The sequence below is a fragment of the Scleropages formosus genome, chromosome 8, assembly GCF_900964775.1.
Source record: "Scleropages formosus chromosome 8, fSclFor1.1, whole genome shotgun sequence".
NCBI lineage: Eukaryota > Metazoa > Chordata > Actinopteri > Osteoglossiformes > Osteoglossidae > Scleropages > Scleropages formosus.
The window spans coordinates 9398785-9423426 of record NC_041813.1 but is presented as its reverse complement, the minus strand read 5'-3'; the positions used below and the strand labels follow the sequence as shown (position 1 = coordinate 9423426).

The 24642-nt window shown below is 43.0% G+C and overlaps 3 protein-coding genes across 6 annotated transcripts in view; all 3 read left to right on the top strand.

Annotated features, from left to right (window-relative positions):
- The window catches only part of rassf4a (Ras association domain family member 4a), a 34828-nt gene extending 26858 nt beyond the window's left edge, over positions 1 to 7970 (top strand). For 2 of the 3 annotated variants that reach the window (XM_029254104.1, XM_029254103.1), the window contains exons 5-12: positions 1541 to 1623; positions 4158 to 4324; positions 5572 to 5673; positions 5778 to 5829; positions 6130 to 6251; positions 6761 to 6858; positions 7145 to 7499; positions 7741 to 7970. In XM_029254104.1, the coding sequence (XP_029109937.1) occupies positions 1541 to 1623; positions 4158 to 4324; positions 5572 to 5673; positions 5778 to 5829; positions 6130 to 6251; positions 6761 to 6858; positions 7145 to 7214 (694 nt within the window). In that variant the 3' untranslated portion in view covers positions 7215 to 7499; positions 7741 to 7970. The remainder of the gene's footprint in view (positions 1 to 1540; positions 1624 to 4157; positions 4325 to 5571; positions 5674 to 5777; positions 5830 to 6129; positions 6252 to 6760; positions 6859 to 7144; positions 7500 to 7740) is intronic. The other variant, XM_029254105.1, reaches the window with a different exon arrangement.
- Positions 7971 to 12272: 4302 nt separating this feature from the next.
- On the top strand, positions 12273 to 16837 carry paox (polyamine oxidase). Its single transcript, XM_018725157.2, has 7 exons — positions 12273 to 12781; positions 13343 to 13838; positions 14137 to 14336; positions 14508 to 14763; positions 15036 to 15148; positions 15429 to 15583; positions 15664 to 16837. The coding sequence occupies exons 1-7, from the start codon at positions 12622 to 12624 to the stop codon at positions 15814 to 15816; spliced, it is 1533 nt and encodes a 510-aa protein (XP_018580673.1). The 5' UTR covers positions 12273 to 12621; the 3' UTR covers positions 15817 to 16837.
- A 536-nt stretch (positions 16838 to 17373) lies between these two features.
- On the top strand, positions 17374 to 22144 carry mtg1 (mitochondrial ribosome-associated GTPase 1). Of its 2 annotated transcripts, XM_018725159.2 has the most exons (11): positions 17374 to 17553; positions 17693 to 17757; positions 18126 to 18230; positions 18408 to 18494; positions 19951 to 20007; positions 20267 to 20357; positions 20564 to 20625; positions 20716 to 20812; positions 20971 to 21052; positions 21174 to 21286; positions 21946 to 22144. In XM_018725159.2, exons 1-11 carry the CDS (start codon positions 17451 to 17453, stop codon positions 22041 to 22043), a joined length of 960 nt encoding a protein of 319 aa, XP_018580675.1. In that variant the 5' UTR covers positions 17374 to 17450; the 3' UTR covers positions 22044 to 22144. The 2 variants fall into 2 exon arrangements, with proteins under 2 accessions (XP_018580675.1, XP_018580674.1); XM_018725158.2 differs by having other exon boundaries at positions 18126 to 18494.
- Positions 22145 to 24642: the final 2498 nt, after the last annotated feature.

Sequence of the window (24642 nt, the reverse complement as noted above, 5' to 3'; positions counted from 1 at the left end):
CGCATTTGAAGGTTAGATGAGGACCTCAGGAGTTTGGTGGGAAGCTGGTCCGCCTTGCATTACATGAACTGGGGTGGAGCTCATTTGAAACAAGGAATCATCAGCATCACACAGTGTTCCGTAGACCACCAAACTGTAACCTTGTCTTAGACAGGTTATCTTAGCTGTCTCTCTGCCCCCCACCCCGCTCAGGTCCATCGCAAAGACTGATCACAAATCGTGGAAAGCTATAAAATAGGATTAGCACATTGTCATTGTCAGGATAGGTATCCAGTTGTATACCTGGCCCTCCATTCCCCTGCTCAGCTCCAGCATGTGTGGACTGATCATGGGTCATGGAGAAACATGAGCTGGGATTTACACCTTGTCAGGCTAAAGACTGTGGTTATAGATTTAACGTTAGTCATGGCACACAGCTGACTGGGAAAGTGTAAGTTAATGATTGTAATAAGCTCATGTAAACTGTAAACGTACTTTGCTAGAGAATTCTTTTTAATAGTTTGAAGATGCCACATTCTGAAGCATCCAAATTAAAAAATATTTCAAGGATTTCATTAGTTTACATAATATTATTTTCATTTATGCTGCAAGTAATATAAACTGTACATTACTGTATTGTGTTTATTGCGTTACATTTGGTGGGTTTATCATTCAAAATGAGCAATGATTATAATAAACAAGAGTTAATGAAATACTGTAATAAACAACACACACACACACACACACACACACACACACACACTGTCTGAACCGCTTGTCCCATACGGGGTCTCGGGGAGCCGGAGCCTAACCCAGCAACACAGGGCGTAAGGCCGGAGGGGGAGGGGACACACCCAGGACGGGACGCCAGTCCATTACAAGGCACCCCAAGCGGGACTCGAACCCCAGACCCACCGGACAGCAGGACCCGATCCAACCCACTGCGCCACCGCGCCCCCTTGTAATAAACAACTAAATCTTTATATTTGGTGTACGAGAGAAATCTCTAATGGTCCCATGTGAGTTAAGATGAGCACATTTGAACATTGGAATGGCATATTTATAGCACTTGCTGTGTTCATTTTAAATATTTCAAGTGGTATCATTTGCTGGTGTACAGTAGAGTTGCTGGACCCAAAACGATCTTTACTGATGTTTACTACTCAGAATACTTTTAGTACAGGTTAATGAAAAATTATTGCTTTGTTCATACCTATGTGCAGTGTCAGTTTTTTAGTGATTTCAGGGAACAGAACTGAATTGATGCGGACCATTCTAAATCCGGGGGGCGTGGTGGCACCGCGGGTTTGGCCAGATCCTGCTCTCTGGCGGGTCTGGGGTTTGAGTCCCGCTTGGAGTGCCTTGCAACGCATTGGTGTCCCCTCCTGGGTGTGTCCCCTCCCCCTCCAGCCTTACGCCCCGTGTTGCCGGGTTAGGCTCCAGTTCACCGCGACCCTCCTCGGGACAAGCGGTTTCAGACAGTACGTGTGATGCGTGCTTGCATTCTAAATCCGTGATTATTGAAAACGGATGGCATACTTCACAGCTTGCTTTGTTACAGGGAGAAGACGCAAAACAGCCTTCAAAACCAGACATGTATGGAATCTAACAACAACTCCTCTGAAAAGATATCCCCTCACACAAGTAAGTTCCTGACTTGCAGTTTGTAAAGATTTTTAAAGTTGCGGCACGACAGTAGGTGTATTTCAGCATTCACAAGGCTGATAGTAGCCAAGTCTGATAGTCGATTTACGTAAAGAACAGCACTTTCTCACAATACATCTGTATTTCACTGGTACATGTTGCAGTACCAGGAGCATGGGTAAAAAAACAGTTGTTCCTAAACCAGAGCCTGTGTACAAAAGAGCAGTATTACATTTACATTTATTCATTTAGCAGACGCTTTTCTCCAAAGCGACGTACATCTCAGAGAAAATACAATTCGTGCATTACATTAGGAGAAAGAGAGACATAGTTGTAGACATGTGGTTAAGCAAACCTAGCTTGTTTCTTTCCACTTTATGCACCGATGGGCTTCGTACGATCCTGATCACCTTCCTACATTTTTTTTTTTTTAAAGGTACGCAAACATTTACATAGAATACAGGAGTAGCAGCTGTGGAAAGGCTTATCTGGGTATGATCATAAAGTTACGGTGCGTGAACATTTACACCATACATGAGTCACAGAGGTCATGGGCAAAGTGAGTCCGGAAAAGGGGAGTTTTCAGACCCTTATTCAATGTAGAGAGAATTTCAGCAGTTCCGAGTGAGAGGGGGAGGTAATTCCACCACAACGGAGCCAGAACTGAGAACCTCTGTGGTTTACCTTTCGTGCGCGGGACCATCAAGCGGGCAGAAGTAGACGAGTGAAGCGGTCTGGTTGGGGTGTAGCGGTTGATCAAGTCTTGTAAATAGCTGGGAGCAGCAAAAGGTACATTGTGAGGTCACTGGACTTACCAGCTGTTTGTCTTTTCATACATCCAGTAAGCGTACATCATCAGGAAAGGGATCCCACATGACACTGTATTTTGTGTCCCTGGGAAGTAGTGGTAAGGCGACAGGGACGTTCCATCATTTTTCTCAGTGTTCAGCATTGGCTGGGCCAGTGGAGGTGCTGTGTGCAGACAAGCATGCCCATCGCTGTGGACTGAGGCTCTGCAGAGAAATAAGCTTCACTGCTGAGGGTTAAGATACCACATTCAGATATTAGGTAGTACTGGCATATCTTAGTGTCCTGAATATACACCAGAGGGATAACTCAACGTGCTTTTCCCAAGCAATCTGAGACTTTGTCTCCTCCCTTTTTTGTGGGAAACATGAAACCCTGTCATTAATAATGAAGATGAAGTTGATGGTAATAATGATTGCTGCTAATAGCCTTTCTCCTGCCTTATGAAGATACGGCATTCTTGAGAAACCCTTCATAATGCAAACTCTCATACTTCAGATTTGATTTACATTTATTCACTTAACAGACACTTTTCTCCAAAGCGACTTCCAATGAGCTCTATGTAGTGTTACTAGCCCACACACCTTATTCATCAAGGTGACTTACACTGGTGGATACACTACTTACAATGGGTCACTCATCCATACATCAGTGAAACACACTTTCTCTGTCACTCACACACTATGGGGAAACCTGCACAGCATGTCTTTGGACTGTGGGAGGAAACCAGAGCACCCAGAGGAAACCCATGCAGACGCGGGGAGAACATGCAAACTCCACACAGAAAAAGTGTGAAAATATGTCACTATTACATACAGATCTATATAGTTTATATGAATGTATTTTATTTTTCCCTGTTCCTTATTTTTATGAATAACTGCATCTTATTTATAATAAATGTGTCTATAATAGAGGGGGTGCGGTGGCGCAGTGGGTTGGACCACAGTCCTGCTCTCCGGTGGGTCTGGGGTTCGAGTCCCGCTTGGGGTGCCTTGCGACGGACTGGCGTCCCGTCCTGGGTGTGTCCCCTTCCCCTCCGGCCTTACGCCCTGTGTTGCCGGGTAGGCTCCGGTTCCCTGTGACCCTGTATGGGACAAGCGGTTCTGAAAATGTGTGTGTGTGTCTATAATATCTACTGTTATTATTCAGCGAAAACGCAAACACACGTTTTCAGAACCGCTTGTCCCATACGGGGTCGCGGAGAACCGGAGCCTACCCGGTAACGCAGGGCGAAGGCTGGGGACACACCCAGGACGGGACGTCAGTCCACCGCAAGGCACCCCAAGCGGGACTCGAACCCCAGACCCACCGGAGAGCAGGACCGTGGTCCAACCCACTGCACCACCGCACCCCCGATAAAACACGAACGTATGGAGCCATATCCCACAAACTACTGTAGCAACATTGCCATATTACATGTGATTATTGGAGATTTTGGCATATTTTTCTGAAAACTTTTGAACCTAAAAGCCACTCATAAGTTTTCTGTCTCCATGACGTGTACTGCATTTAAGTGATTAATTTCCAAATTTTGGTTAATTAAAAGTTTTCAAGCAATTAATTAGATTGAAGCACACTTGAATGTCGGTATTGGATTTCTCTCTGCGCAAAATATCAGAACTGAAGTCCACTTGGCCCACATATACTCACTTTCAGTGTGGTTTCCTTATTGAAGGTCATGATAGCACTGAATGTACTGGGTTGTGTTGCCCTGCTTTATGTTACAGGCCAGGATGTGAATCCCTCAGAGGAGGAGACACCCCAGCTGATGAGGACCAGGAGTGATGCAAGCTTCATGAGGACCCAGAGGAGGTCTCGGCTAAACAGCCCAGGAGACACACTGCGGATCAGGAGGCATCGCTTCTCCATAAATGGTCATTTCTACAACCATAAGGTGAGGAGTAGCATGTTGTGGCAGAGTGGTGTTCCTAACAAAACAAAGTCACAAACATCCTGTATGGATGTGTTGGGGTCGGGTGCAACGCCTTCTTTTATGCACAGTTTTTAAGGCTGAAAGACAATCAAGGTGTGAGAGGCATACTGCACACATGGAGAAACCAGAGAGGAAGCACACTCTTTGAATGTGGAGCACATGGTGAAGGAGATAATACTCTTAGTAGGGTTCTTTACAAAAGATTAACAAATGCAGGGTATTCGTTACGTGCGTGTTCTACTCTTCTGCCTACACTGCTCGCACTTTCGTTCACATAAGTGGACAGATACAAATATACATATACAAAGCCTGACTAATAGGTAGGATCCGATTTCAATAACCTGTCTTAGCCACTAAATATGGAGCTTTTAAATGGTTTAAATCGTAGACGTGTTGTCAGGACAAATTCAGCTGGATTTAATTTTCACTGGGGCCCGCTGTGTGGCGGGTCTGGGATTCGAGTCCTGTTTGGGGTGCCTTGCAATGGACTGGCGTCCCGTCCTGGGTGTGTCCCCTCCCCCCTCCAGCCTTGCGCCCTGTGTTGCCGGGTTAGGCTCCGGCTCGTCGCGACCCCTCTCGGGACAAGCGGTTTCAGACAATGTGTGTGATGTGTGTGTGAATTTTCATTGAAAAACGTGATTTTCACGGTAAGAAGATGCAAAAGTTGTTTACGACCGGCTTCTTTTGCACATGTTTTTTTTTAGACTGCAAATCAAGGGAGAACATAGACTCCACTCACCCTGAGCTAGATTTAAAACTGTCTACAAACAAGCAGCTGAAGAGCTTTGAGTCACCAGCCATTACCTGCTGTGCCACCGTGTCGTTTAAAATACTGTGTAAATTAGGCGCCTTTAAATGTGTTTAAATCAACATGAGATTTTATCCAGTGTGTGGTTTATAACTGTGAATGTTTCAGTGTAGTGTAGGCAGAATTAGTATTTTGTTCCCATGGTCCATGGGGACAGCTGGTAGTATAGTGGTTAGAGCTACTTCATTTGGATGCAAAGGATGCAGGTTTGATACCCACCTCTGGCTGTAGTACCCTTGAGCAAGGTACTTACCCTAATTTGCTCCAGTAAAATTACCCAGCTGTATGAATGGATAAAAAATTTAACCTTAACATTGTGAGTTGCTTTGGAGAAAAGTGTTAGCTAAATGAATAAATGTTAATGTGACCCAATGTTCCGTCCATGACCTTTACCCTGCAGACCTCAGTCTTCACCCCCGCGTATGGCTCAGTCACCAACGTCCGCGTCAACAGCACCATGACCACACAACAAGTCCTTCAACTACTCCTCAATAAATTTCGTGTGCGTAGATCCTTTTGAATTTGTGTCAAATTGAAAATTTGTCCTCGAAATGGAATTTTGAAACTTACGTTAACAAAACTATTGACTTGGTTTTATATCCCTAGGTGGAGAATAAATTGGATGAATTTGCTCTGTACATGGTGCATGAATCTGGAGGTAAGGTTTTTATATGCGGTAAGGGTTTTTGGAATTACTTTAGATGTCCGTTTTCGGTTGTTTGCTCAGAAATTTCAATTTTTCACTAGAGGTGAACTTTAGTATTTTAGGTTTCCCAAACCGATGATCCAGGAGTTTAACAGTTTCCCCTATTGGTCAACAATACTGTATGTCTAGTTTTAAATGTATGTGTGAAGCTTTCAGGCAATACTTGGAAACCTATTTCCCTTTACTTAAATTTATGTGTGCTCTTTCAGCTTATGGGTTATAGGTATGCATTTAAATGTTTATCTGTTTCAGAGAGAACAAGACTAAAATGCACGGATTACCCATTGATTTCTCGTTTACTCTATGGCCCTTGTGAAAAAATAGCCAAGATATTCCTGATGGAAAGGGATCTGGGCGAAGAGGTTACTTGTGATGTGAGTCCATCTCTTGCACTGTACTGTATTTTCTTACATAACAGATTGATAATGGTTTTCAAAATTGTAGAAAGGTGAGCTTTTCCTAGAATGCTTTCGGTCTCTTTCCTGTTTGAGGAACGCTAACAGTAATATGTTCTTGGCTCAAACACGGTATTACTTTGACAGTTTTAGCACAAGCATGTGACGTTGTTGAATTACTGTACATTTCCCTTGCGTTACTAAGAATAAAACGTAAAAGAATGTTTTTAAAAAATATTGTTTTAAAGTGGGGGGTGTGGTGGCGCAGTGGGTTTGGCTGGGTCTTGCTCTCCGGTGGGTCTGGGGTTCGAGTCCCGCTGGGGGTGCCTTGCAATGGACTGGCGTCCCCTCCTGGGTGCATCCCCTCCCCCTCCAGCCCTATACCCTGTGTTGCCGGATTAGGCTCCAGCTCCCCGCGACCCCCGTATGAGGCAAGCAGTTTCTGATGATTTGTGCGTTTTAAACTGTTGCTTATTTTATCATTCTAGGTTGCACAGTACATAAAGTTCGAAATACCTGTGTTGGATAGCTTTGTTGAAAAACTGAAGGAAGAGGAGGAGAGAGAAATTTCAAAGCTGACAAGGAAGTAAGTGACAAGTTCTCATGCATCTTGTGCTTAGGATGTTGTGGGGTTCAGTTGTAATTGTTAAGAATTTACAACAAAAGGCATACAGATAAAAAGGCCTTGTGAACAAGCCAGTTTTATTGACTAGGCTATGTCTCTTCTCAGCATAATGCAGCTGGGAATATAGGGGGTGGGTGGGGGAGTGAATTTGGTCCTCTGTTTGCGTGCTGGGGCTTTCCTACATGTGATACCAGCAACACGAGCAAAGATCAGTTCTCCTGACTGCAGGTCATCCCTACTTTGACAGATACAGTACCCTGAAGTCCATGATCATGCAGCGACTCAAGGACATCTCTGAGACCTCTGGCCACTCGTGAGAAGATGCCAAGCAATATTTGAAAAGATGAAGCTGTAAATCCAGCATTTAAAACCGTTTGTCCCAAAACATACTCTTAAAAACCCTTTAAAATCAAGAAAGGCACCAGCATTGTTCACAAATATTTGTCTTCTCAAAACTGTGAGAACCACAGCACTGCAAAGAAAATGTGACCTTTTATACATAAGTGACATATAGTTATAATTACAAAAGCATCTGACTCCAGATTTTTTAAATGGGTCATATTTAAGGACCCCTTACTACAGCTATCTTCTGGAAATATGAGGTATGTCATATTAAGTAAATTATATATTTTTATATTTTAAATATTTTTTTTAATATTTACAACAGAAAAATCCCTCATTAAATTTACACTGACACAATAAAAACACTGATCCACTCAAACTATGGTGAATTTTACATTAACCTTGAGTGACACTGAAAGGGTAGATATTTTTTGATAGTTCAGAATTTATAAATGGAAGTGCCATCGTTAACTCATAGCATCCACTTTCTTGGTTTCCAAGGCAAAAGGGAAAGGATCTGTTTTGCTGTTGCCTTCTTTCATGCATGTCTGCGGGGTGCAAACGGAGGAAAACATGCAAACGGCATACACCCTGAGCTGGACTCAAACTTCACACCTACCATCCAGCTCAGGAGCTGTGAAGAACCAGCTTAAACTACGGGCAACCACACACGCTGTCTGAAACCGCTTGTCCCAAGTGGGGTCGTGCCAAGCCAGAGCCTATCCCAGCAACACGAGGCATAAAGCCGAAGTGGGAGGGGACGCACCTAGGACAGAATGCCAGTCTGTCGCAAGGTACCCTAAGCAGGACTCGAACCCCAGACCCACAGGAGAGCAGGACCCAGCCAAGCCCATTGCAGCTTAAACTACTGTTCCACCATGTCCCTATCACAGTTTGCTCTGAAAGAGTCAAGAAGAAGAAGGGAACACATTTTTGCTATAGAATTGCTACAGGTCTGCGGACTTATAAGTGTATATTGTATGTTTATGGCTCAGATATAACTATGCTGTCTTGGTAGAAAGATTTTGCCTTTACAATAGTCACAAAGCTAAGTATCTAGTATATAATATTCCAGTGGACCCATATAAATTGCATTTTGAATTTTAAATAAAGATTCTTTTCATATTTCTACTATTGTTATGGTACAGAATTGTGTCTGAAGGGATGGGTTGTTTAGAGGGATCATCTCCTAGTTTAGGCTACATCACGGTACACAAGTGATCAGATTTGCCTGATGAAACAGTCACCCTTTTGCCCTTCCACATTCTAACCCTTTGATACTTATAAATAATCAGTTTTTAAGAATTATAATTCTTCACATGTCAAGAAGTGTAGCTAACAAGGCTTTCTCACAGAGAACTGCACAATAGCCTGGGTAAGGTATTTCTCAGTTATGTACCATAATCTGTTTGCTGGCTTTTTTATCCATATGGGTTATTCTAGCGTCAGCTAAATGAATAAATGTAAATGTAATGTAAATGTATTCTCACTTCAGATGGCAGGCTAGATTCTGCCGATTCCTTCACGCAGAACTTGAGATCTCCGGTCATGTTCTCTGTGCCCTGAGATGACGATTACACACATCAGTACTCTTAATCATTTCCTAAATTCCCACCATTAGGGTAGAGCACTGTTGTTTATTGTTTGGCCAGTAACTTTACAGGCTGTTCTCATGTGCTTTTCCAGGGCGGCTATGTGAATGTATGAGCTAAATTCAATGCCTAACACCCCTCCACCCATTATCACACAATGCACACAATACAGAGGAACAGAAACTCTTACTAGAGCTCATTTCCTCTCCCAGTAGGAAGTGAAATTTAAAGACAAAACACTTCAAACCTTTTTTAATAGAGTTGGGTACCATCACGACTACATTTACTCATTTAGCTGACACTTTTCTCCAAAGCGACTTACAATGTTAAGGTACGTGCAATTATGGACCCATTTATACAGCTGGGTAATTTTTTTTCTTTACTGGAGCAATATAAGGTAAGTACCTCGCTCAAGGGTACTACAGCTGGATGTGGAAATCGAACCTGCAACCTTTGTGTCCGAAGGTAGTAGCGCTAACTACTATGCTACTAGCTGTGCCGTACAGTATGACTGGAGCAGTAAAGACAAACAGAAAACATTCTTATTAACCAAACTGAATTATGCATTGCATGTTCAGATAATCCAGATGTCAAAAATAATACTCTACATATATGATAGCATGTACTTTTCCTACTATACATATACACACACACAAACAGGCTGAAACTGCTTGTCCCAAGCAGTGTGGCGGCGAACTGGAGCCTAACCCGGCAGTCACAAGGCACCCCAAGAGGGAGTCGAACCCAAGACCCTCCATGCCCCCCTATTCCTACTATATAGTCATTCCATATTAAATAAGTCAGCTATGAATATTGCACCTTGTCATTTCAATTAATTTTCCTTAAATGTTGACCATTGGGAAATCTAGAGACTGATCTGTGTATGTAAGCAAAGGTTTAAAAAAATGTTTTCTTTAGAAATTATTAAATCATTTGGAGCCTTGCATTAACCTTACAATGCCAGCAAAATATTCCGTATACAGTAGTGCTGAGGGTCTGAAATGGAACGATCTAGACTTCATAGATATCAAAGGGAAACTATTATTAACCACTTGTCTGATGCAGGGTCACAGTGACCTCAAGACAATCCCGGAACTGTGGGGCACGAGGATGTCGCTCCATAGCTAGGCAATCGCACACTCTCAGTCAAACACAGGTATTTTTGAGTCGTGGGTTTACGTGATATGCACGTCTTTAGACCGCGAGAGGAAACCAGAGCACCTAGGGGGAACTCATGCAAACCCCACACACACTGAACCCAAATAAATCCTATTTTGAATACACAGCCCAGGTGCTGTGTGGGATCAGCGCTACCCACTGTGCTGCCTGCAATAAACTTTAGTTCATAAAATCAACTGATCTTAACATACCATCACTTTTCCATCTGTAAAATATTTTTGGAGAAGCTCCAGCTATCCAAAAAGCATTACCCAAAACTATAGTCAACAGTCCCATGCCAGTAATGATTTTCCATGGAGCTAATAATGCTGTCTTTGTCTACTGTTCTTTCGCTCCACAAAAGGTGTTTATAGAACTTCTTGTCCATGTGCTCCAGTGTTTTGTGTAATACCTCAGGATACTGTAAGCATGCAACAGCCAAATGCACCAGAAAATAGTATTTCCCTGGGATTTGTGTAAAAACATGTTTCCTGGCTCTTGCAGAGGCAATGCTTTGTTGTTGTGTGGCGCCTCTGTGTGGTATATTAAAGGCACTGATACTCTACTGTATTACACTAAATTTTGTGCATTAATAGCATATTCAGCTGAACCTTTTCAACAGAATTAAGGGCTAGATTCCTATAATGTTGGTGGATAAATGTATTTGTGTTTTATGAAGAGCGCTGGATCACGGCAATATAGAGAGAGACAATGCTGAAACTGCTCTGCGTAAGTGCACATAGAGCAAGGGCTCAAGGTCAAAATGTTATGATTTATTACTGGTATGATCACATAGCACTTCTTTACACACACACACGCACTTTCTGAACCGCTTGTCCCATACGGGGTCGTGGGGAACCGGAGCCTACCCAGCAACACAGGGCATAAGGCCGGAGGGGGAGAGGGCACACCCAGGACGGGACGCCAGTCCATCGCAAGGCACCCCAAGCGGGACTTGAACCCCAGACCCACGGGAGAGCAGGACCCGGTCCAACCCACTGCGCCACCGCACCCGTGCATTTATGTCTCACTTCCTGTTAATGTAATGCACGCATTGTATTTTCTACGAGATGTACGTCGCTTTGGAGAAAATCGTCTACTACATGAATAAATGCAAGGGGGTGCGGTGGTGCAGTGGTGCAGTGGGTTGGTCCTTGTCCTGCTCTTCGGTGGGTTTGGGGTTCGAGTCCTGCTTGGGGTGCCTTGCAATGGACTGGTGTCCCGTCCTGGGTGTGTCCCCTCCCCCTCTGGCCTTACGCCCTGTGTGCCGGGTTAGACTCCAGTTCCCCGTGCCCTGTATGGGGTGAGTGGTTTGGACAGACAGACATGAATAAATGTAAATGTAATTTCATTCTCTTCACTGGTCAAGAGCCATAAAAGCCATAACCCAGTCCTACAGATATGTATAACATAATACCTAGAGGACCCCCCTTATCTTGAAACTTCTGGTCCAGGCCATGGTAATATCCCTCCTGGACTACTGCAGTTCTTTCCTGTCCGTTCTTCCAGCCTCCGCCATCAGCTCCCTCCGGTTTTCTCTTTCTCACCTGAATGATCCTGCATTAGTTGCGTTTCACCTAGCAAAGTGTTCCCATGTATCACAGCCTTCGTCTCTCTCCATTGGCTTCCTGTCACTGCCCTCATCAAGTTTGCATGTTCTCCCCGTGTTTGCGTGGGTTTCCTCCCACAGTCCAAAGACATGCTGTTCAGGTTCCCCCATGGTGTGTGAGTGACACAGAGAGAGTGTGTTTCACTGATGTATAGATGAGTTACCCATTGTTAGTAGTGTATCTAGCAGTGTAAGTCACCTTGGTGATGTAAGGCGTGTGGGCTAGTAACACTTCATAGAGTTAATTGGATGTCGCTTTGGAGAAAAGCGTGTGCTAAATAAATGTAAATGTAAGTTCAAGACTCTGGCTATGGCCTACAAGACCAACAATGGATCTGTTCTCTAATATACACAAGACCTGATCACTAGTTATGTCCCAGCAACACAGCTATGCTTCTCCACCTTACGCCTTGGTCATGTACAAGGGACCTAAAATCAAAACTTCAAAGTAAAGAAACTGCTTCAGACTTCCGTTCTGGTTCAACTCATTGCTTGATTGTCATTAAAATGTGTTTGGGTTGGTATTTTCTTGCAGTTATTTAGATATTGTGTGTTTTTTGCTTCGAGACTGTACAGTACAGTAATCCTAGTATTATATTATGTGCTTTTTTCGACAGGAACACAACTATAATGTCCCGTTCGGGCAGGAAGCGACAACAGAGTAAGAGTTAAGCCTAAGGGTCACATTAAAAATGAAAAAATGTCTGGAAATGAATGTGAAATATGGCACGTACACCAGTGTAACAGTGGTTACAACGCGATGAGCAACGCGGGGCTCCTAAGAAGTTGACGCCATCGCCACGTAATTTAGTTCACGGTGGTCCCGGCGCGCGAGGAGGAACTGGGACTGTCGGTACAGGAAGGAGAGTCACGAGAAACGGGAACGTGTGACACGCTGCCGCTGCGCTTCACTCTTCATCTGCGCGAGACGCGGAGCGCGCGGACGGACGCCGCTCTCTTGGGTCTCTTCGGTTGCTTTCTCTTCGGTCCGAGCTCGTCTTCCTGCTTCCTCTCCCCGCGGCCATGGCTTTCCTTCAGGGACTCGACTCGCACGTCGTCATTGTGGGATGCGGCATGTCCGGCTTAGGAGCCGCTCTGCGCCTCGTGCAGCACGGCTTCCACAACGTGCGCGTGGTGGAGGCGAGCGACCGAGCCGGGGGACGGATCAAGACGGCTCTCTGGGGTGGGTGGCGAGCGTGACAGAGCTCGGTCGGTACCGCGAGAGTGACGGGGGAGCGCGACGACCGGTTGCCTGGGACAAGCGCGGGACAGATAGTGCGGGGCTTTACGCTCGAACTGTTGCGGATTTGTGACTTACTTTCTGTTCAAGTGTCTGGATCAATAACTTGGCTGTACAATGTTGCTGGTATTACGTAGCGGCTCGAGGAAGATCATGGCTAACGCGCGCGCGCGTAGAATGCTGTACGTTGGGGACACGTCCACCACATCCCTGCGAGAGCAGCTCCACGTTCATTTATGACTGTGCCCTATTTCCACTGCGAACAGCTTTAGTCACGTTTCCTCTTTTTCTGCCTGCTTAAATTGCGTAATTTCGCAGAGATTTTGTTGTAGTCACGATCTGTGTGTGTCTGTGAGAGAGAGATGTACCTTGAGCTTCTTTGTTTTCCTGCCTTTAAGTAACAATAAAGATGAATGGAACTGTCAGGTTTTTAGAGAACCTCCAGACTGCCTCTGCTGTTGTTCAGTAATAATAAAAAAAGAATACTTCTGTGCTTTTTCTAAGGTGGCAAGTTTCTAGAGATTGGTGCCAACTGGATCCATGGTCCATGCCAGGAGAACCCGGTGTTCCGTCTGGCCTGTAATTATGGTCTTTTGGATGAAAAGTCCACTACAGAGGAGAACCAGTCCATTGATGTGGATGGGCACCCTCCGTTTGTGCCCAACTGGTTCTCCAGTTCTGGACGGAAAGTGTCTGTGGACCTAACGAAACCGGCCGCCATGGTCTATATGAGCCTCTTGCAAGAGAGTCAGGGGTTCTTTGCCCAAGACCACGAACACTTGCCTGCACGAAGTGTGGGAGAGTTCATAAAGAGCAAGGCTCTGGAAGCCTTGGGTGAAGAGCAGGTGGACAAAGGCACCAAAGAGCTTAGGCTGGCTGTGGTGAACACACTTCTGAAGGCAGAGTGCTGTGTCAGCGGGACTCACACTATGGATGATGTTTGCCTGAAGTCCTTTGGGATGTACAAGACCCTGCCAGGGTTGGACTGCACCTTTCCTGGGTAACACTTTGTGTTATTAACAGTATAGATAATCTTATTCATAAATCTTTGAAAATTACTGATTACTGTACTGAAATTTGACTCACTTATGTTTCAGAAATTCTGTTTTTTTTTTATGAAAGACACACAAACTGCTCATCTGTAAGGTCTTTCCTAGGCACTTCATGGCCACAAGTCTAGTTTCTTAACCCTTAGGCTCATCGCTCTCCTGCCACCTTCCCGCATTTTTTTCAAAATTCAATTGAATTACTCACATTATGTTTGCATGAACAGTTTATTGATTGTTTCTATCTTCCAGTGGTTATGAAGGCTTAATCCGCTGCATGATTCAGGACCTACCGAAAGACATAGTGTCCTACAACAAGCCAGTCAAATGCATCCATTGGAACTGCACTGACCAAAAAGCCAAAAACAGTGGAAAGACATTTCCAGTCCTAGTGGAATGTGACGATGGAGAAACGATCCCAGCAGACCATGTCATTTTAACCGTTTCACTAGGTGTGATCTCGAGTTCACTCGTTCCATGTGCACCACCTGTTGCTTTATGATATTGTTTGGATCATCATCTAATAAAGTTAGAGGAAAAAATATAGTTTAATAGTGTGAAAAGTACAAAATCAAAGTAAATTTTTACTGCTGTTGAAATTCTAACTTTCTGTTGTTTGAAAGGTGTCTTGAAGCGGAAGCAAAAGACCCTTCTGAGCCCCGAGATGCCTCCACAGAAAGTTGAGTCCATCCAGAATTTGGGATTTGGCACCAACAACAAGATTTTCCTGGAATTTGAGGAGCCCTTCTGGGAGCCAGATTGTGAGATCATATTTTTCCTCTGGGAGGATGAAACTGAGCTCTCAGATGTTGTATCTGACTTGGAGAGGTTCTGGATGAAGAAGCTGTTTGGGTTCACTGTGATGAGTCCTGCCGAAAGGTAAGGTACAGGACAGCACACAACATTTATGGTTTTCATACCATGACACATATTACTGTTTATGTCAAACATACATTTATTGACAGAAAATATGCAATAGAAGATGGGCTAATCTCAACGGGATCCTAGGCAGGACTGCTTGATTTCACAGTATTTCTTTAAGAAGAAGACATAACAACATATTGAGGTGGAACTGCAGACTTATCTCAGTTTCTGTTAATCAGTGTTGGAAAAAACCTTGAATCTGTGGCTGTTCTTCACTCCCCACCCAGGTATGGCCATATGCTATGTGGCTGGATCGCTGGTTGCGAGTCGGAGTACATGGAGGCATTGTCACAGATGGAACTGGAAAGTGCTGTTACGCAACTCATTCGCAGGTTCACAGGTGAGCTTCAGACACCCACAGTTTGCTCCTTTTTGCTTTGGATCGTCTGTTCAACAGCTGTAGGATTCAAATGTCTCTGGTATCATCGTCAGTGACATTTTGGGAGAATTGCGTGTGTTGTAAACCCGCTAATTTTAAGTTGAACATAATTGAATTTTTATGTAAGAAACTTGCTGCTGTCACCCTGACATAAACAAGTGGTTAAGGAAAGTGGATGAGTGAGTTCATACACTTGAATCTTTGCTGTTCAGAAGAGTCAACTAGTGATTTTACTTTGCAGGAAATCCAACAATTACACCAAAGAGAGTCCTGCGATCCCAGTGGTACCATGATCCATACACATATGGGTCCTATACATATGTTGCCAAGGGATGTTGTGGCCAAGACATTGAAAACCTGGCAGAGCCGCTTCCACTGAAAGGATCACAGTCAAAGGTATTACCGCTGAAAAACCTTGGGACTGTGTGAGTAGTATCAGATTGCTCATCCATCTTACATGGGACATGTCACTTCAGCCATTACAGGTGCTGTTTGGAGGGGAGGCAACAAGCCAGCCATTCTTTTCCACGGTCCACGGAGCCCTGCTGGCTGGCTGGAGGGAGGCTGAGAGGATTATCTCACATTATGCCCCTCTTACCTTCCCAGAAACTGGTGGTTCAAAGTTGTAAATGCAGAATTTATGCACTTTGATATGAAATGCAGCAAGAAAATTTTTGACCTCAGAGACAGTGATTTCAAAACAATTCATGTACTGAGGTGTTCAATATGGAGTTTTAACAAAAGATAAAAAGTTATGAACGAGGGCATAAGAGGAACATGGACAGGGGACAGGAGGAGCAGGGAAGCAGAAAGATTGTGCCTTCTTTTAATCGTGGAACTTATATTAGAAAATATTTCAACGTTTTCACCTCAGCTGGCTGAGAGTGAGAGATACCAAGTGCAACACTAACCTGTAACCTATACAATTCCATTCTGACTCCAGAATCACACCCTATTTTCCGCATATTGCATTTGTGTGTCTGGTGTTAAAAAGCAATCAGAAAGTTTCAGCAATGTTTCCCGTTATGTATCTGACACATTACCTGTAAATACTGTAAAACATTGCAAAATCTGTTCACATATGTGAACAAACAGGTAAACTTAGTGTCTGAGTTAGCAATTACTTGTAGTCTCAAGGATCTAGTTGGTTATCACTGAGTAACTCAGGTTAGCTGTATAAATAACTGATTTGGGTCATTTTGCTAGTCTGCCTTCAGAGATATTTGTTTTATCAGAGTCTTAATATTGTCTTTATTACAATAAAAGAAAGGGCAGATTGCAATTTTTTTTTTTTGTTTTTAAAATCCTCTTCAATTTTATTTTCTCATATTGTTCTTTGAAATGACATAGATTACAAAAAGCTGACCCCAAATCTCCCTGGTCCTAAGTGTCCACCTTATATTGACTGTACTCCTCTGCCCTTGGTTATGAGAAGTAATGAAAAGCTTTAAAAATCTGTTTGATCATCTCTGTCACTCACTTGTAATTTTTGCACAGTTATTCAGCCTTACTAATCAGTGGTACTTAAGTTTTTTGTAGCTCTTCATACTTTCTATTTTGTCTCTGGTGAGATTATCCTTGAAAATAACGCCAGTATTATCGATTCTTTATATTTTTTAGACTATTTGGAATCACTTGAAATCACTCCAGTATGCAGAAATAAAGGATTTGACAATTTTATGTTTACATGTTTGTGAACTTTCTTTTATTCTTATGTATTTATGGGTTCTGTGACAGAAGGATCATAAGCGACAGTATAATACATTTGAATAACGCCTAAGTTAATATTTTTGTACCACAAAAGAAGGGTTCTCACAAACTAGTTTAGCCTGAATAAATATTAATGTTCTTATTTGTATCAGCTTAACGTAACGTTTCCTCCATATCACATACCTGTAACTAGCAAAAATGTATGGAACTCAACTAAGTCCTATCACGACGTGAAGGCAAGGAACCACACAGCGAACTGAATTCCACTGAGACTTTCCTTTTACATTTTTAATGGATATGCTTGAACAACGTTTCAAATTACAGGTCGTATATGTCCACAGCTGATTAATATTTTAACTGTTCCCCGGAACGCTTCGCTGCAAGTAAGTCACGGCTGCCTGAACATGATGAGAACTTTACACTGCGGAACCGTCTGTATGACAGTTCAAGTTGTTACACCCGGAGCGTTAAGCTGCGGCACCAGGTCAAAGGCGAGCCGAGCGAAACGGTCTCGTGCACGTATTTTGGTTGTGAACTTAGAAAAAAAATCAGAATGAAGCTGCAGCGCGTGCTCCAAAACGCTTCCACATTCAGAGAAGTGTTCGACTTCGGCGGTCGGGAGGTCGCTCATTGGTTTCCAGGCCACATGGCGAAGGGTGAGTACCCAATCACTGGTCTTCCGGTTCGCCCGACCTCCCGCACGCGCTGCGGGAAACACACTTTTACCGCCTTCGCACACATGCGCAGCCCTTGTTGCGGCGCGCGGTGTCACCAGGACTCTGTGTCTCTCCGCAGGACTGCGGCAGATGAAAGCCAGTCTCCGGAAGGTGGACTGTGTCATAGAAATCCACGACGCCAGAATATCCTGTGACGTGGGGCCGTTTCTTTTGCCCCACAGGACACCTGTCCTCCCCTCACACTGGGTCGTTTTTACAAGCACTGCACCTTTACATACACTCCTCCTGTTCGCGGCGGTGTTGGCGATGTATTTAAACCTCTTAAATACCGTTATAATAAGGAGACAGAGAGAAAACTTAGATAAAATAGTGGAATCGAGTGTAGGCAGGTGAAAATGAGCATAGTGAAGTGGACATGCAAACCAACACTGACTCAGCCCCTAGGTTTCATAGCACTGACACAAATTTGAAAAAAAAACCCATATACATACTCTGTCTGCTGTGAGGTAATGCCAAACCAAAATATTAATTTGCTTCTTTAATTGGAATACATACCTTTCTCCGGGAGAAATCCTCTCTTTCAGGAAAGTCTAAACATCCGGCCGCACTTACTGATATTGAATAAAATGGATCTAGCGGATTCTTCAAGTCAGCAGGTAATGTGGTGTTTTGTAGTCGCACTTATGAGTAAACGCTGTCAGGCATCCTGTGCACGTAATGTTTATCTATGGAAAAGGCTGTGCTGCGGAGCTGTTGCGCTGATGGGAGTTGTTTTTCTCAGTATAAATAACTCCATGGATTTGCCTGAAGGCACTATGCACTTGGTCTCGCAGAGAATTCTAAGAGGTCTGAAGAAAGATGGTGTGAGGAATGTCCTGTTCACCAGCTGCGTCCAGCACAATGATGAGAACCTGAAGAAGGTGAGAATGAAATCGGGAAGGTTATGCACGAAAGGTAGAGCATGGAGGTTCTCGGTTCTGGCTCCGTTGTGGTGGAGTGACCTCCCCTCTCACTCAGAACTGCTGAAACTTCAGGAGACAGGATACGGTTCATGCACCCATCTGCATAGGAGGGGATGTTGTAGAGAGGGTCAACAGCTTCAGATTCCTAGGAGTCAACCTCACTGCCAAACTCACGTGGACTGAGCACACAGCGTCAACCATCAAAAAGGCCCATCAACGTCTCCACTTCCTCAGGCGTCTGAAGAAAGCCCGGATATCCACTACAGTCCTCACCACTTTCTACAGGTGTGCTGTGGAGTCCGTCCTCACAGGGTGTATTACATCCTGGTGGGGCAGCTGCTCCATACAGGACAAGAAAGCCTTATAGAGGGTGGTCAAAACGGCTCAGGGAATCATCGGCACACAGCTACCAGCAGTCCAGGACACCTACACCACACGCTTCCGCAGAAAGATGATGCGCATCATGAAAGATCATAGTCACCCAGCAAGGGCACTTTTCTCTTCTCTGCCATCTGCAAAGCGGCTCAGGTCTATTCAAACCCGCATTGCTAGGTACAGGAACAGCTTTTACCCCAGTGCTGTAAGAGTATGCAACACTCACCAATGTGCCACCTGTAGTAACTAGAGTTGGACTGCTCCATCCAAGAACATTGGTAAATTACACTGCCACTTTAAGCATTCTCATTCTCTCGTTCTGAGTTCTCTGGCTTTCTAGTGGCATTATTGTTATTACTGTTACCGTTATTTTTTTGTTATTGCTATTGCATTACTCACTGTCATTGTCACTGTTTTGCTTTGTGCAGTATTTGTATTGTCTCTGTCTTTGTCCATAGTCTGTGGAGAAGCATTCAAGAAGAATTTCATGATACTTGTACACAGTACTTATACCTATGACATTAAACCTAAAACTTGAAACTCTGTCCACATTTAAAAAGGGTCTGAAAACTCACCTCTTTCAGACTCAACTTCACTCATGATCTCTTAAGGTCATGTAAGGTGTAAATGTTCATGCACCATACTTTACGATCATGCCTGGATAAATCTTTACACATGCTGCAACTCCCGTATTGTAAGTAAATGTTCGTGTATCTCAAAAAAAAAATTGTAGGAAGGTGATCAGGATTTGTCTATCCTGAGTTTTATGCAGCTACTCGCATGATGAACTGGTACATATAGTGGAAAGAAACTAACTTAAGAATCGCACATCTACAACTATGTCTCTCTCCTAATATAATGCACAAATTGTATTTCTCTGAGATGTACCTCGCTGTGGAAAAAAGCGTCTGGTGAATGTGTAAATGTAGATTAAAGGAGAAGTTGATTCTAAATTGGCGTAAATCATTGTGATCATTGCATTAATGCGCGGATCAGACTTGACAAATGAGTCTGTTCAGTGCCGTGTCATCTCTTATAGGTAGTCCCTCTTGTGACAGACATGATTGGAAGTGGCCCCCGCTTTCACAGGGAGGAGGTGAGGCGGTCTGCATGTTCATGGCTGGGGAAGCACTGACACAGAGCGGGGGTGTGTGTTTAGAGCTATATAATTCAGGCAGGTACACTTTGTCGTGGTTTTTGGTGTTCATCTGTGTTGTTAATTTGAGTATGATAAGTGTTATAACAAAGCAGAGAACTTTGAAGTGCTCTGGTTTTGTGAAAGCTGGTAGGAGTATTTTAGTCTGTTCAGGCAGCTGGTTTAATTATTTCAGTTTTTGCCTTTGAATGACTTGCAGGAATGGGATTTCTGCCTAATGGTAATTGGAGTGCCGAATGTTGGAAAGTCATCGCTGATAAATGCACTGAGAAGAATACACTTAAAGAAAGGTAGTGTATGAAAACTATTCCATCAGTGGTCTGTTTTATTAGTTTCTGCAGTCTATTGTATCAAAAAAAGTGCTATTTGTCTCATACATTTTTAAAATTTGAGTCAATTCCCATGTGTATGTTACATAAGTTGATTTCCTGTCTGTATTTAGTGATTTCTTTTTTTTTTTTATCGTCCACTGTGACTGTTTCTGCACTGATTTCAGGTAGAGCTTCCAAAGTTGGAGGTGAACCAGGTATAACTAGAGCAGTCCTAAACAGAATCCAGGTAAATATTAACACTGATTTGCCTGAGGTGCTCTGAATGTTGTAATACTTAGGAATGTAACCTTTCTGACCTTTTTGATCGTTACTGCAGATCTGTGAAAGGCCCAGAATGTATTTGCTGGACACCCCAGGGGTACTTCCTCCAAAAATTGAAAGTGTAGAGACTGGAATGAAACTGGCATTGTGTGGTGAGTGTGTGGCTATTTTAATTCCAACTGGAATGTGTATGAATTGCTGCTGGAACTGAGACAATTTAAGGCTTATGAATAATGGTCCTTCTATGAAACTCTTGTGTGAGAGCTTTCAGGCAAATAGTATGCCTAACATTGACCAATTTGCTCTGCAGGGACAATTTTGGACCATTTGGTTGGTGAAGATGTCATGGCAGATTATTTACTGTTTACTTTAAACAGACTGGGACAGTTCAGGTAATTTTTAGCTGTACTTGAATTTTCAAATGCTTGCATGTGATTATGTAACAAAGACAGCAGGCCACTCAGCAGTTACACTTCTCCAACGGAGGTGAATGATGGTTTTTTTTTCCTGCAGCTATGTGGATAAATACAGTCTGGGGGAGCCAAGTGATGACATCCATGATGTGCTGAAGCGCATTGCAGTAAAGCTGGGCAAAACCAAGCGGGTTCGAGCACTGACTGGAGTTGGTATGTGAACAGAACAGCTGCATATTTTAACCCTTTTAAAATCATTGTTTGTTATGCTTTGTTTATTCTAATTGGACATTCAGCATGACTGCAAATGTTGTTTATTTGTGTGGTTTGGATATATTTGCATTTATTCTTTTAGCAGACATGTTTATCCAAAGTGACTTACAAATCTAGATTAACTACAGTATAGTCCCTTCAGTATTTACCAATTTGTACACTAGAGCAATGTAAACACACAAATACATACATACAGAGGCCAGTTTAGTTCACCTGAAACACATGCACTGTGAGAGGAAACCAGAGCACCTGGAGGAAACCCACACAGAGAGAACATGCAAGCATGACATACTGAACCAGGCTCAAACTAACGTCTAACTGCCTAAGGGTTGTAAGACCACAGCATTACCTGCTGCATCACTGTGCCATTCTGTTTACTATTAAGGGTACAGTCAGTGGAGAGTAAAGCAGCACTGTCAGTACAGGGACATGTTGGCAGCCTTAGATAGTTTGGGTTCCTAATAACAATCCGAGTAGTTTCTCATTTCCAGCACCTCCAAAATATAGTTCTTGCTGTGTACACAGAACTGATAGCTGCTGTGTTGGTGTCATATGGCCTTAGGGATTTATGGTTTTATCACACTTTGTATGCTTTCCAGGTGATGTGACTGTTATGATGCCAAACTATAGTGCTGCAGCATATGACTTCATCAGGGCCTTCAGAAGAGGAGAGCTCGGCAAGGTGGTGTTGGACTGATTCCACTGTATCATACAACTTTCCTGACGTATTTTAATCAAATACTCATTATAAGGTGTGAATAGCATGTATATAATTAAAGCATTTTTGTCTTAGGCTGATAACTAATAATGCTTGTATTTATTATGAGAAGAATGAACAGTCATTCTGTGTGGGTGAAAACTGATTATAAACCTGTGATTGTCCTGCTTCCCACTCTCTAATAACTGACCAGTTTGTAGATGACCAGCTTGTGTTTTATAAGGCAATGGAGAACATACTGCCCTTGACGTCTGTTGGCCTACAAATGTTTTTATGTCTCCTTTGCTTCTGTTGGTTTTAAACGCATTTAAATCATAAGTGTAACAAGGACCACCATTTTGGTAGCTGCAGTGGCTGCCTTCCTCTTCCTCTGCAGTGTCTGCCAGCTTTACCTCTGACCATATTTCCACTTGTAGATGTGCTCTCTTCCCTTCTACCAACTGCTGTGCATCCTTAGAAAGTAATCAACCACACGTTAGTAAAATACACTAATTATATATGAAAGGCAAATTGCGTAAAAGTGAAGATTGATTGCTTATACTGAGCACACCTCATTTATATTATTCTACTCAAAGTAAAATACAAAGTATTAGGTAGGCTTCCTCTATTAATAATGACAGCAATTCAAAGAGGGTGCAGAGAATTTTTGAAAGCCATTTTATCTCAAGAGCTAGACACAAAAAACATTTAATATTGCAGGTTGCAGTATGTGAAAACCAGAATACATAAAATCTACTTTAACAGTGTAATGACCTAAAAATTCAGTATCAGCAATATAAGATTAAATATGATTTACAATCTTTATAATGGATGAAATGGTAAATAACATACCAGTTTAAACAGTTGGGTAATTCAGCTATAACATGGGAATGAACCGGCTACATGAAAGTTTTTCACAATGAAAACATTTTTGTAGCATGTCCTCTAAAATGATATTCTTTATCTACTTATTGTAAAATATTGCACACAGATTTTGAACTTCTGTATTCGCCAGATACTATGTTTAAATGTCTAAAGTTTGCTAAATATAATTTGGCATGTATATATAAGTATTTTGTAAATGTAATATAGAAAGGTCTTTTTTGAGAATATTTTCGTAAGGCTGTTTAATATTTTAACAGCATATTGTTTTACACTGAACATTTCACATGACAGGAGAAAATAAACAATGGTTACGACATTATATGTATTATCAACAGCATTTTAAAAACATGAAATTGCAAAAGTGGTCAGTACATCCAATGATGCGAACTCCACGGTGCCAGGACAGCAGGGGTGGAAGAGATTCCTCCAGGAATGTTGAAAGCCAGAATTTTTCTGGGTGTCCTTGGCAATGTAGCTCTTCAGTATTGCATGGAAGGCGGAGGCATGAAGAGTGGCAGATGGGCACCTTGGTTTTCATTTTCAGAAACGATGCCCATGGGATATTCTATCAAAGAGTAAAAATCCGAAGATATATACTGTGTCTTGGGAATGACCACGTGCCTTTGCATGTCCTGTTGCAGGCGCTGCAGGAGTATAGGGTGCCAGGGTTGCTGCTGAGTGCCATTCAGTTCCCATACTTTGTGAGAGATGAGTTTTATCTATATTCTCAGTATTCAGTCAAGCATGTTCATAGTTGGTTGGCATTGTTCTGTGTCAAGGATGTATCTTGTCTCCACTTCTGTTTGTTTTCATGGATAGAACATGAAGGCATTGCTGAAGTTTGTAGAGTATCTGGTTTGGGGACAACAGGGTTCAGTTACTGTTGTCTGCAGATTATGTGATCTTCCTGGCCCCATCTTGTGCAGCTGAGTTCAACATGGTCAGGACAATGGCCAGCACCTTCAAATCTGAGGTCTATTGGAGGAAGGTTCCTTTTTTCTCTAAGTGAGGGAAACAACTGTTTCTGATAAAGGAATTTACAACTCTTGGCATCTTTTACATAAGTAATGTTGGGGAATTGTGACTGCTCATCAAATTGGCAGAGAGACAGAAAACTGATGGTGGTGATTTAATTTACCATTCCCATCCTCACGTATGTTCATAAACATTGGGGAGTGACCAAATGAACACAAACTAAATTACAAGAGGCATAAATAAGGCTTCTCCACAGAAAAGCTTGGCTAAAAAATCTATGGTAGAATGAAGAGCTCAGTGCCCAGTGAGGTCCTCAGACTACAGCCACTGCTGAGAGCAACCAGTTGAGCTGGATCATGCACCTACTGAGTATATCCAGGAGGCCTGGAGGAAGACTCCAAAATGCATCTCGGTTGCCTTGGAGTTGTCTGAGGATCCCCAAAAGGAGCTTAAGGGATGTCTGCCTCGCATTGCTCAGGCTGTTTCCACTGCAATCCTCAACTGGACAAGCAACTTTGAAAAATAAATTACCACAGAAACACTATATATTTACAGAAACCCTATCCAAACACCAGAAAACAGTTGTTCCCCTACTTACAAACTTAATTGGGAATGAGGGGCTCGTCATCAACTCTACATGCAGCTACTTGTATGCCCGCAGAAATGCTGATACTGGACTCTGATTATACCTTGAAAATCACATTTCTGTATCTGTCGGTTAGTGAAATGCAATTGTTTA